General features: G+C 38.4%; 1 protein-coding gene across 1 annotated transcript; it reads left to right on the top strand.

The window, feature by feature from the left end:
• The first annotated feature begins 6921 nt into the window (after nucleotides 1–6921).
• Nucleotides 6922–9393, top strand: LOC135476479 (toll-like receptor 13). Its single transcript, XM_064756510.1, has 2 exons — nucleotides 6922–7831; nucleotides 8981–9393. The coding sequence occupies exons 1-2, from the start codon at nucleotides 6922–6924 to the stop codon at nucleotides 9391–9393; spliced, it is 1323 nt and encodes a 440-aa protein (XP_064612580.1).
• Nucleotides 9394–13930: the final 4537 nt, after the last annotated feature.

Below are 13930 nucleotides of genomic sequence, written 5' to 3'. Positions count from 1 at the left end.
GATAAGGTACACATCAGAAGTGAAGGTATATAAAGATAATGCATACAAGCCACACAAAAATGTTTCTGTGAAAATTGTTGCTATTCATGTGTACCTGTGGTACAGGGCACATCTTATGTAGTTTTTGTGTACTGTTGTCCGTGTCACCACATATGTCCATCCATCTACCAGCGTCAACACATATATACATCCATCTGTCCGTCCGTCTACCAGCGTCACCACATATATACATCCATTTGTCCGTCCGTCTATACATGTCACCACATATATACATCCATCTGTCCATCCATCCACCAGTATCACCATATACATACATCGGTTCTTCCATCCTTGTCACCACATGTGTACGTCCATCTGTCCGTGTTACAAGATATGTACATCCATTCGTACATCTGCCCATGTTACCACATCCGTCCGTGCATCTGCCCGTGTTACCAGGTCCGTCCGTACATCTGTCCATGTAACCACATTCGTCCGTACATCTGTCCGTGTTACCACGTCTGCCTGTTTGAAGTCCATATGGTATTTTCGTTTATCTATTCGTCGTCTTGACCTTCAATCAAGATTTTCAGCATGATGTTTACTTAATATATTCTATTTATTTGATTGTTGTTTAATGCCAATCAAACAACAATTTTTTCACTCACGCACGAGACCGATCAATTTTATGGGTGGAGAAAGCGGAGGTAAACCATGCAGTTTAGTAAATTTACTAAATGATACAACATTTCAAACATTAAACTATAAATTATTCATATTCTCATCACCCTATTATTCATTCTTTCAGCACGCGTTATTGTGAGAACCATATTCATGCATTCATTCTTCTACTCAAAAGGCACCTGTTCTTGCAAGTTTCATTTTGCACTTTCTCATTTCATTTAATTCGCACTGACAGCAGACACATGCAAAATCCGAATCGAATTTCAAACTGGAGTAAATTTCGTTGTATGTTAGCGGTGATGTCTGTTTTTATCCAAGTAATCCGTTCAAGTTAACATGATATTATGTTTCTGAGTTATAATAGAATAGATTATGTCACTGTTACATACATTATGTTAAAACACAACCCCGCGTTACACGTATCAATAATAGTCTGTCGGAATAACAGAACGATATCATAGTTTATACACGTATCAAAAACAAAATCTATTCTTACATCGTTCAGAAATTGTAATTTACTGTCACCCGGACAGACTGGTGTACAGAGTTCAGCTTAAACACAGTAGTATTTTTCTCTTATATAAATAAACATCCGTGACCTCCAAAATTCTGTCACCATGTCTATGAAGCAACATTACTATATATTAAATTAGTATAAGAACATTACAGCTTATTTAAGAAAAGAAAAACGTAATTTGTAGATGTTGTATTGTTGTTAAATTACCCGCCTCAAGCAATCTATCCGGCGGCAAAAAATAAGCATAAACTTTATAGGCCCCATTCCATCAAATCATAAAATGACAATAGAGAACTTTCAAATGACCAAATGGGTATAGAACAATTTTAGATAGGCTATGATAGAAGCCATCACTGCGTTAAATGTTTGGAAAAGCCACAATTTTTAAATATTACCCAACTCTAGTATATACCCCTCAGATGAATCACGTGGTTATATCAGTTACACTGGGAAAATTCCTGTTTGATATTTGTTTGAATGACAGCATATAAAAAAGCTCCACGAAATGGTCATTGTAAATGGACAGCTGCATGATGGTGTCCTAAGTACTAATTTGAATGGTTACAAAACACTATACATGCAGCTTAGAAAGGAAAACCAGTACAGCGATGACAGTGTAAGAGTTGGCAAATGGTCATCGGTAAAATCACGACCTTAATCTACCTTAGGGTTATTCAAAACATGTACATCTTAGCAATTGATACGATCGAATGCTATCCCCACGGCTTCACAAGAATTGAGTAAAACAATGCAGTGATGTTAATTAACGATTAATTAGACCAGGATGAGACATCCGGGTGCCTTCCACAGAACTGAAGAATATTTCATTCACATAAAACAACAAACGACGTCAGTAAAGTTTATGGATGCATGAAGAGATAAAAGACTGCAGCATAGAGAGGAAAACAAGGGTTGCGGCGACAGTGTGAAAATCGGTCTGTTGTCAGGTTACCTCGGTCAGGGTTTTATTACGACCGTTCATGTATATGCTTAAAAAGTGGCAACGTATACACAACTCTATAGCACCATGGCTTATGCAGAACTTGATGTTAAAAGAAATGGAGTGATGTTAGTTAAGAAGTCCGTACATCCGTCAAAACTCGTGCTGAATGATAAGATTTAAAGCCGCATTAGCTTTATTTAAGCCCTATCGCGGCGAGAACCTGTTAGATCGCAGAACCAGCTTTGGGTTTCGACGTATTTCAGAATAATAACATTAAAAACCAAGACAAATAGGAAACAGGTGCCCTTAAAACCAAGTGAAAACCAAAATTTAATTAAAAATTCAAAACAACTTTACATGACTATTATAGTTTTCAATTTCCCATTATGTTTAAAATATCTTTCAAACATTCAACGACGGCATTGCCAACAACGATGTAAAAGAATTGGAATATAGTGCTGAATATTAGTTGGAGAACAAATATTAATTTATATTAATTTAAATATAATTTAAATATGAATTAACTTATAGGTCTTCGTGGAGATACAGTATTTGTGAAATGTACAAAATTAGGCCGTTTTTATGTCATGTTTAGAATTTGAGTTTTTGAATACTGCTGTTAAAAATAAAGATGTTAGAAACGTATAGATTGGGAATAGTATTCATGGTCCGGTATATGTGAACCATATTTCTCAAACCATGTGGCGTTGAGAATTAGACACAAAAATTGGGGTAAAAATCTTCATAAAGTTTTAGCATGATATATTCATCTAAATTAAACTTGTTTTAAAGCCTCCCTCCTATATTCTTGCGAACTGCGTAAACACGAATGAAATAAATAAATAACTTGTCTTAACACATAAGATAATATTTTCTATATAACTTTTTATAGGCCTACCCCTTTCTTCCCTTTCTCATACAACTTATAAATTTCTTCAGAACTGGAAAAACAGGTAACGTTACACCTATCATTAAATCTGGAGATACGCCCATTTCAAGCTAATACTCAATGGAGATTTCAACTCTTCAAGATTCCTCTGTGGTTTGCACAGGTTAGATTCCACTAGGGAACAGCGTAATCACAGCAATTGTTTAACATTTTGTATCAAACCGACCAATTTATACTTCGATTTAAAAGATTTGCGTTTTAACTGTGTAGTTGTTCGTGTTTTAGTACGTCACTATCTGTATTGTACCATTTTACATCTCTTTGCATCCCTTTATATCTCTTTCTGTATCTTTATATACCCTTTATATCTCTATTTATCTTTTATTTGTTTATTTGATTGCTGTTTTAAGCCGTACTCAAGAATATTTCACTTATACCACGGCGGCCAGCATTGTGGTGCGAGGAAACCGAGCCCGGTGGAAACCCACGACCATCCGCAGGTTCCTCACAGACCTTCCAACTTACGGCCGGAGAGGAAGCCAGCATTAGCTGAACTTGAACTCACAGCGACCACATTGATGAGAGGCTCCTGCGTCATTACGATACGCTAGCGCACTAACCAACTGAGCTACGGAGGCCCCTTTTATCTTTTATATCTTTCTTATGGTTTTGATCTATTTCTATCTGTCTCTATACTTTTACAGCCATTTCTCTTTATATATAGTTTTTTGATAACGTCATAACGAAAAATGTGGTTAGAAATCAGGTGTAGGCCAATACACACTTTTTGTAACAAAAAAGTTCATTCTGCACCTTTCTTTCTGTTACACTGAATACAATATGAATATATATATATCCACAATATTTTGCTGCATTTTTCTACAGAGACAAGTACAGTAATATAGAATTACACAATTTACTGTTCAAATAGCTCCAAGTTTACTGTATTGGCTTAACCTCGAATTAGGTACATTCACTTTAGCCGTAACTTTTCCTCATACGAATGTACATTTGATTGATGTCTTACCTATACAGTTCTTTGGCTGTGAAAAACGTGCGGTGATGGTGTTTTAACTAAACGCAATCGGCTGAGAATTGGCAGTTAGAATTAAGAAAGCTGTTTATCATCTGGAACTTTATCAAGATCTGTACTGTTGTCCAAACCGCATTCCAGCAAATTTTAATTAAACACTGCTTCATGCAAATTTTCTTTTCACCCTTCCAATTCCCGGAGGTCTTTAATATGCACCAACTCTCTCCATTGTGTTCTCTTCAAACATTTTTTCTCTCTCTCTTTCCTTTGCATTCAAAAGGGCAGTCCTTAAGCCATTAATCCATTATAACGTTAACATCTTGGATGATTTGTAAACAAATATGAAATTATGACCTGAAGACAAATGTTTGATGTTTGAACTCTTGGGCTATTGTAGATCAGCATGGAGGATTCTTCAAACATCCTCAAGACAAACTGTAAAGGTGTTCGCGAAAACAGAGGGGAATCCCCCTTTATCTACATACTATTTGTCGGCATAGAAATCACGTTTATTTATTTATTTATTCATTCATTTTGTTGGTTTTTGTACGCCAATAAATTTACGAATATTCTTGTGAAGTCCCGTTCTCTACACATACTACACATAACGTTACAAGTCTATAGGCGTAGTAACCGTTTACCGCATATCACTCGTCAACTATACTCACCAAATGTTTCGCTTTTGAAAACACTTCTTTTGTAGTTTGGAAACGCGTACTTATTCATATAAATTATGTTTAGTAACTTATGGGATGTGTTTGTCTTGGTAAACATGTCAGAAATGTACGTAGTAATGGGGTGGATAGTTTCAATAAACACAAATAGCCCATTAAACATGTCTCTGTTTATATTAAATGTAAAGGGCCGATAAACATATAAATGTGTTTCACACATGACAATTACTATGCAAATGACTCATATGTTTTACTTGTTTATTGGCTCTCTGCTCTTAACATCAAACAGAAAATCATGCTTACTGGGCTGTTTGTGTCTATTGAAAATATCCAACACGCTGCTATTTTTTTATCATAAACACATCTCTTTAGTTACTTAACATGGGTTTTTCATGGATAAACACCACGACGCCCTTCCAAACTTTAACAGAAATATGTTTACAAACGAAACACGAATTGAAAAAACAAAACGGCACATGTTTAAAAACGAAACACTTATTTTTAGTGTGTATATAATAAAAGTTTAGCAGCAAGACCAACTTCTAAAACATTACAGAAAACAAATCAACAAAAACTGAGAGAATACATAAAACATTAGGGTGTATTCGTGTAAAGAGGAGCAGCCAAAAAGTTACAATGGATCCACAAAAGAATGAACTGTTAAATTATAACATACAATTCACGTATTTGACATTTAATAGCTGGGAATCAATCTTGGGGATCAAACTTGGGGATCAAAATTGGGGATCAATCCTGGGAATCAAACCTGTGACTCAAACTTGGGATCTCGGCTTTCAGGCACCCAGCGGTTCAACTCAACGGTACTCGTACATACAAAATAACGACGCTACTTCGCTTTTGTTGTAGCACATGCACGAAAGCTTACGACGCACAAATCAGGGTGGTATGCCGAGCTTTAGAATTTACAACCAGTTTTTCATCGACATTTTCCCCCACAGTGAATCGAACAAGACCCATAGGGGGTATGACTCATAAGGTATTTAAGTAGGGTTCAACACTTTTCCAAACAAGAAACAAGAAGTCAGCATATTTATACGGACTTTTTGTACAGCATTTTTATTTAACACTCGGGACCGTGAGACTAGATTGGATTCAGTCACAAACGCGAAAGACTAGACTTTGTAAAAAGGGAACCACGAGACTGGACTTTGTAAAGTCGAAACCTCGAGACTAGATTATGTAAAGTCGGGAGACTTTACAGAATCTAGTCTCGAGGTTTCGACTAGACTAGACTGTGTACAGCTGGAACCGAGAGACTAAACTGTGTAAAATCGGCACCACGAAACTAGTGTAAATTCGGAACGGCGAGAGTAGGCTGTGTAAAGTTAGAACCTAGTAAGGGCCCTTTAAGTTGGAACCACGAGACTACACTGTGTAAAGTTAAAACCGAGTCTAGACTTTGTAAAGTCGGTACTCTCGAGAACGCGAGACTGAACTGGGTTCAGTCAGGAACAGGACAGACTAGACTGTAAAATGGGAGCGATGAGCCTAGGCTGTGTAAAATCTGAACCACTAGACTAGACTGGGTAAATTCGAGCGCAAGATGAGACTGTGTGAAGCCGGAACTGTGAGACTAGACTCTGTAAAGTCGTTACCGTGACTTGGCTGTGTAAAGTCGGGACCGCGAGACTAAACTCTGCAAATCCGTTACGGTGAAATTATGTTCAGTGGGAACTACAAAACTAGACTCTGTAAAGTCGAAACTGCGAGACTAGACTGCGTAAAGTTAGAACCGAGTCTAGACTTTGCTAAGTCGGTACAGAGAGATTAGACCATGCGAAGTAGAAACCGTGAGATTCTACCGTCGATAAGTTCCCATAGTCATTACCCTATACACTTTTCACTATAAATCACGGACATATACCGCCAGCTATCAAATATCATAAGGAAGTCGTGATGGTAGGGATAATTGTTTCTTTGTACAGGGTCAAACTTAGTATCCGTATTACAAGTTTAAATAGCCAATAAACAGTTAGCGAGCTATAAGGATCTACTGAAGTTTTTTTTTCAGAGCGAAATATATAAATGTTTCTAATCGACTTAAGAATTCATCTACTGTTGACAGCAAGGTTTGTCCAGTATCTTATTTGATGCGTTCGTGGTTTGATTAAAGAAGATCGGAACCGTTTCTGGGTGGTCACTATTTAAAGGCTTTTTACAGCGTATTTTGGAGTGTTAGACATGATTGCTCAACTCATTACTGTCACAGTCATCTTCGTACACACCAACGCGGAAGGACGCCATGTTGATCTTCATAATCACCGGCTGAGGAAGGTACCAACCAACATCCCGTCAACAACAGAGAGCTTGGACTTGAGCGACAACCTGCTGAAAACCATACCCAATGACTCCTTCATCAAACTGAACGCCTTGACCAGTCTGGATTTGTCAGGTAATCGGCTGGAGAGGTTAGAACCGTCAGCTTTCAGGGGATTGTCAAGGCTCTCCACTCTCAGATTGAGTGAAAATAATCTGCTTCTTACTTATGAAGCTTACCCTGTTGGTGTTTTCAGACCCCTGCAAAAGTTAGAGGCTTTGGCATTAGAAAAGAATCTCCGGAACCCATATTCAGAACTCGGTGAATATCCCGAGCAGATCTTTAGTGGTCTCAGTTCTCTGAAAGAATTGAGAATCGACGGCCTGAGAAATGTCTCTTTTGGATCCGGTTTTTTGCATCTGTCTTCACTGAAGTCCCTGTATGTAATTGACGATAATAAGCAGGTCACACTCAACGCACACACTTTCGCTGTGTTTGCAAACATGTCCATTGAAACTTTGAGGATAGTGTGCTTAGGCATGAAACCAGGGACGTTAAAACATTTCCCGTTTTTAACAACATTGAACATGCGCACCGATGGATTAGGAAGAGCTTTATCTGCTCTGGTGGATCTCCGATGGCGGAACCTGACATCACTCTCTATCGTCAGGGCAAACGAGAATAGAGGGGGCAGACTTAATCCAGAAAACCTCATCCTTACTACCAACATGACTGCTCACCTGGCTACAATGTGTGTAAAACACCTGGATTTGTCGGGCAATAAAATTATACTGGTGAACGGTGACGTGCTGTTAGACTTTCATTATCCCGATTGTATAGAAACATTTGTCATGATCGATAATCTTCTGTCAGTTTCTAATAACATATACAGCGTTTTAGGCGTATATCGTTTTATCAATCTAAAACATTTGGAGTTCAGTGCCCAGTATACGGCATTACGAAGAAAGAGGAACGTTTTTTCGACTTCATTACCAGTCGTTACAGAACGATATAGTCGCACGAAACGGAGTGGAACAATTAAGGTACACGTAGTTCTCCCTCCACAGTTAGAAGTATTAATAGCGAAATACATTGGCGGCCGTAATATATATTTACCTGACATTGATTTAGTTAACGCTGAAAATCTCCGTGTGATTGATATGGCATACTTCGGGATCCAGTACTGTGCGTTTCGAATTTCTGGTTTACAGAATTTGGAGCAGTTTAACATGTCAGGCTTTGACTGCAGCGGTCTGTCACCAAGTTTTTTTGAGGCTTTTCCTTTATTGGAAATTCTCAGTGCCAGAAATTGTAAACTAAACATTGGATTTCAAAACGACCCTAACGGTATCGTATTCCGTCCAATGAAAAAATTACGACAACTTGATCTTTCCAACAACGATCTTACCACCTTACATAAAAACTTATTTAAACCTCTGATTACCCTGGAAACTGTGCTTCTCGGGAATAACAAATTCATTCAAATCCCAGAATCAGTGTTACATGTACATTCACTTAAGGAGCTAGATTTGACATTTAATGTAATTTCGTCGTTATCTTCTGAGGAAATCAACCGGCTCAGTAGCTGGCCAAAGTCAACACACGGTAAGACGTTAAGTCTGTCTTTGGGACACAACCCTTTCCTGTGCACCTGCAATACGCTAACATTCATTCACTGGATTTTGGAGGCCTCGGTTAATATTACAGACAATGGTTCTCTGTCTTGCACCCTGAAAAATGGAACTGTTACAAACATATGGAGCTACAATTCTCACATAAAGAACATGGACGTCAGTTGTGTCAGCAAATTTTGGTTGACATTTTCCGTTATTGGATCGTGCTTATTCACTCTGGCCGTAGTCCTGGGGATATTCGGGTACAGATATAGATGGAATATTAAATATTGGATTTTAACCAAATGCCGAAGAGGGCCTGTGTATGAGGGAATAGAAATTGAACAATTTCAGTTTGACGGGTTTGTAGCGTATAATTACCACAACTACCAGTGGGCCTGCATTGTTCTGAGAAACGTCCTAGAGAATGAGAACAATTACACTCTGTGCCTCCATGATCGTGATTTCCCCGTGGGTGTCAGCATACAACAGAACATTGTGGACGCCGTCAACAACAGTCGGAAGGTCATCCTGGTGATCAGCAAAGCCTTCCTGACCAGTGACTGGTGTGAGTTTGAAATTCAAATGGCGGGCATGCGCATGGTGAGAGATGGTCGTGAGAACGCCATTATTGTGATCATGATGGAAGAGATCCCTGTGGCAGAAATGCCAAGATCGCTACTAAATCTGTGGAAACACATCACATTTCTTCTGTGGGATAACGAACAAGCTGACGAGCCGGAATTCTGGGACAGGTTACTTGAGGTGATGGCGCGTCCTTAGACACGTGTATTCATAGCACAATGGAAATGAATGAATCGAAAAAGACATTCGTATACTAGAGGTGAATTACAGTGGAAGTTTTAGATCAATACTTGAAAGACCTGTTTTGAAAACACCACTGACAACTGAGAAAGTATATGAAGTAAGAACTTGGAGTGAATGAGTGAGTGCTTGGGGTTTAACGTCATATGACGTTTTCAGTCATATGACGACAAAGGAGTGGTGCATGTAATGTGCCTCTTTGTTGAAGGACGGGTTTTCCACGGTTTTTTTTATCTAGTGCTGCTTAACTTAGACGGCTTACTAAGAGAAGAAATCCGCACCGCCCAAGCCATTATACTGATACGGGTGAACCAATCGTTGCACTTCTTTTTAGCCAACGGGTCCCGATAGCACAGTTGGTAGAGCGTCGGCTTCGGGACCGGTAGATCCAGGGTCGATCCTGGGTCGAGTCCCACATAAGGCCTTAACAGCTTCCTCGCTTGGCGTTCAACATGAAGGGGATAGTGAACCGACTGGTTGACCCTTGTCAGTATAATGGCTTGGGCAGGACGCCTTACTTGCCTTAAGTAAAGCGTCTCAGTAAAGATTAAAGAGCCGTGGAATTCCGTCCTGCAGCAAGGAGGCACATTACAGGCACTATGAGGACTACTTCGTCATCATATGACTGAAAAATTGTTAAGTACGACGTTAAACCCCAAGCACTCACTCACTCTTAGCCAATCGAGGAAAATACAACTTCGTCTTTCAAGGTCTTTTGTTTGGTCCGACCCAGGATTTACCATAGATCAACCGTCTCCGAAGCGGACGCTCTACCATCTGAGCCGGTCAAGAACTTAAAACGGTCATGCAGTGTTAAATGTGTGTCATGAATGACAATGATTTATGCACAAGTGACATTTAATCGTACCATAAGACTGATTAATACTCCTAAATGCTTGTCACTTTCTTTACATTATCATCAGTTTTTATGGGAGGAGAAAATCTTAGCACCCGGCGTAAACTACCGACATTTGGCAAGTTATCGACTAACCTTGAGATCAACTGGCCATGTACCCAGCTATTTTATTTTTTATCTCCACCAATCAGAAGACAATATCTGTGAAATCTGAATAATGTATCTTATACATATATGTTTCTATTTTTTTTCTACCACTCCAGCTCTTATGCATTCATAACTGTTTTAAAGTGTGTTGCCAATTAGTAATAAAATTTGCGCTTCTCCTTCAACTGTCTCTTTCCCTGAGATTTTTATAATAGACCTTTTATAGTATTTTCGCAATTTATTAAGACAGCCAGTGATATGTAGGGCTACGTTTAGTTTTCTACAATTAAAAATAAATTTCCTTGTTAAGTATTATTAAGATGTTAATGACAGATGGACCTTTTCCCCACCCTGAAATGCATTTTTTCCGCCGAGAAGATGACGTTTAGTTTGGAACTATGGTTTATCAATTCTTCAGATTTTTTCCAAAAATTCTTTACAGTCGGAAATTGCAGATGAAGATGTTCATGTGTCTCTTTGATGGTTTCACATATTTCCCAGACATCGTCTTCTTTACAGCCTATTGTACAGAAATGTGATCTTGTAGGTAATTGAAAATCACTCAGTTTTGTATATTGTGTACAATGAAAAAGAAAAGAAAATATATTTGCCAAATTTCTTTCTTTTTAGTCTAAGGTTATATTGCCATTTATCATAAATATACTGTTTTTTATATGCAAGATTCAACATGTCATAAAAAAACGGTGTATTTAATGTTTGTTTCATTAGTGGTTGAAAAAAATATCGGAAGAATAGGCGAGTATTCATCAACATTATTATGCCTTTCTATAGCGTGGGCCCATGATTTAAAAATGTTTGTAATCAGGTTATTAAAGTCAAGGTATGTAGCTTTAACCATACACATTTTCTTCAATTTTGGAAAAAGGTAGAAATTTGCCTTCCTTGTCTTAAGTCTCTTGTATATCGTACTTTATTATTAAACCAGTTTTGGATAAAGAAATGGGGAGGTTTAAGTTTGACGTCATAAGCCTACTTTGTATGCGTGTCAGCGAGCGGTTTAAAGGCTTTTCAGAGCTTATTTAGCTGTTGAGAGTCTTTTGTTTGTTTGGCCAAGCTGTTGTGAGTATGTTATCGTTCATGTGAGTTATATTGAATTTAGTTATATACTCATACAAATTATTATTATTTTTTTTCTTTTAGACTAGTTAGTTTATAAATATATAGGCACAGTTAGCACTGCTGAGTTAGACATAGTTTCTCTTGTGTGACTCTGAACTAACACGGATATCTTTGTCTGGCCAGCCCTGAGTGTCCCAAGGACCAGCACGCTAAATGTCTTGGGGAGGTTTAAGTTTGAAGTCATAAGCCTACTTTGTATGCGTGTCAGCGAGCGGTTTTAAAGTCTTTTCAGAGCTTATTTAGCTGTTGAGAGTCTTTTGTTTGTTTGGCCATGCTGTTGTGAGTATGTTATCATTCATGTGAGTTATATTGAATTTAGTTATATACTCATCCAAATTATTATTTTTTTTCTTTTAGACTAGTTAGTTTATAAATATATAGGCACAGTTAGCACTGCTGAGTTAGACATAGTTTCTCTTGTGTGACTCTGAATTAACACGGATATCTTTGTCTGACCAGGCCTGAGTGTCCCAAGGACCAGCACGCTAAATGTCTTGGGGAGGTTTAAGTTTGAAGTCATAAGCCTACTTTGTATGCGTGTCAGCGAGAGGTTTAAAGGCTTTTCAGAGCTTATTTAGCTGTTGAGAGTCTTTTGTTTGTTTGGCCAAGCTGTTGTGAGTATGTTATCGTTCATGTGAGTTATATTGAATTTAGTTATATACTCATCCAAATTATTATTTTTTTTTTCTTTTAGACTATTTAGTTTATAGATATATAGGCACAGTTAGCACTGCTGAGTTAGACATAGTTTCTCTTGTGTGACTCTGAACTAACACGGATATCTTTGTCTGACCAGCCCTGAGTGTCCCAAGGACCAGCACGCTAAATGTCTTGTACATTTAATGTCATTTGTCTTGTGTTGTGCATGCACTGATAGGTCGGTTAGAGTAGTTTTCCTCCCGTATATCTTTTCCCCATTTTCAGTCTCCGGCATGGCTTCGGAGGGGAAATGGAGTGTTTCCAAAGTGTCGAGAGTGTATGGGACTACCAAGAAGTATCTAGAAAAAGAAAAGATCGCTCCTCAAGTAACCCAACCTCGTCCAGTAACTCTGAACGTGATAGCGACGCAAATAGCGGTCACTCTGCAAAAAAAAAGAAAAAAACAAAACAACCAAAAGTAGCCTGTGAAAATCCAAAAGTCATTACCAGGGCAGACTCCGATTTAGAAAGTCAACTTGATAAAGTTAGGTAAAGATGTTCACATAAAAATCGGCGACGTTGAATGCGTTAAAAACTATCAGGATGAGATCTGCTTATTCGATGTAAATCCCCCCTACAAGCTGTTCAGCTCTGTTGTGTCACACTTCTTGCTGGCGTAAATGTTGTGTGCTCCCCACCTAAGCCTGCCTCGCAGTGTGAAGGGGTTTATATGGTGTTGATGTGGAAACAACTGAAAAAGACATAGTTAAAGCATTGAAGTCACAAAATGTTGTAGAAGCAAAAAGGCTAACAAAGGTAAAGAAAGAGAACCGTCTACTTCTATATTGCTGGTATTGTTTTTGGGCTTGGCGGGTCCACATCTGTTGTCAGTCCTTCAATGTTAAACAGTTTATTCCACCAGTTATACGGTGTTATAATTGTCAACTATATGGTCCATGTTTCCAAACACTGCGGTCCAAAACAAAATGTCGCTGCTGTGGTGAAACCATACGTATGAAAACTGTACAAATAAAGAGACTCCAAAATGTAGTAATGGTCTGGGGGCACAAAGTACAAGTTGTGGGGCTTGCCCAGCAAGGCGAGAGGCGACGAAAGTGCAGTACGTGAAAACAGTGAGAAAAATCTCCTATTCAGAAGCGTGGAAGTTGTGCGGCATGAGGTAAAAGCAATCTTGGCACATCTCAAGAGAATTCTTTAGAAAATGCAAATCTAGCAGAATGTGCGCCTACAGTACATTCTAGGTTACAAAATGGAAATGTTCAGCCCGTGGATCGAGCCAGTGGAGAAAATGCAAGAAATGCCGTGCTCGGCAAACTTGGTCCAACACCTGTTCTCACCCCTATAAGCTGCTCTCTGCCAGTGAAAACTTGTGCAGTCGCTATACAGACTGAATATCTCAACCTTTCTTTAGACAAGTTTCTGGACTTTGTGCTTGAGATGATTTATGATTGTTCGAAATCTGTTAGCAGAATTGACAAGTCAATAGTCATTAGTCCGGTACGCCAAAAAGACACCTCGGCCACAGTATAAATATTGATAATTTAAATTTGATGTTGAGTAAAGATAGCCACAATGTTTAAGTACAACCTACAGCTAATAATCTACCTTTTGGTGGGACTCTCTATTGTCCAGTATCTATTATATAAAATAATGAGTCTTGTTGCACACGGACAAGAGTTCAAACAGTTTATT

The sequence above is a fragment of the Liolophura sinensis genome, chromosome 10, assembly GCF_032854445.1.
Source record: "Liolophura sinensis isolate JHLJ2023 chromosome 10, CUHK_Ljap_v2, whole genome shotgun sequence".
Classification (NCBI taxonomy): Eukaryota; Metazoa; Mollusca; class Polyplacophora; order Chitonida; family Chitonidae; genus Liolophura; species Liolophura sinensis.
This window is presented reverse-complemented; position numbering and strand designations above follow the sequence as displayed.

What these genes read in the sequence shown, in the direction of transcription:
- LOC135476479 (XM_064756510.1), top strand. Translation starts at nt 6,922, where the DNA reads ATGATTGCTCAACTCATTACTGTCACAGTCATCTTCGTACACACCAAC. An exon ending in AGACTTTCATTATCCCGATT is followed by an intron (nt 7,832 to 8,980) that starts GTATAGAAACAT and finishes ACGGGTTTGTAG; the next exon opens with CGTATAATTACCACAACTAC.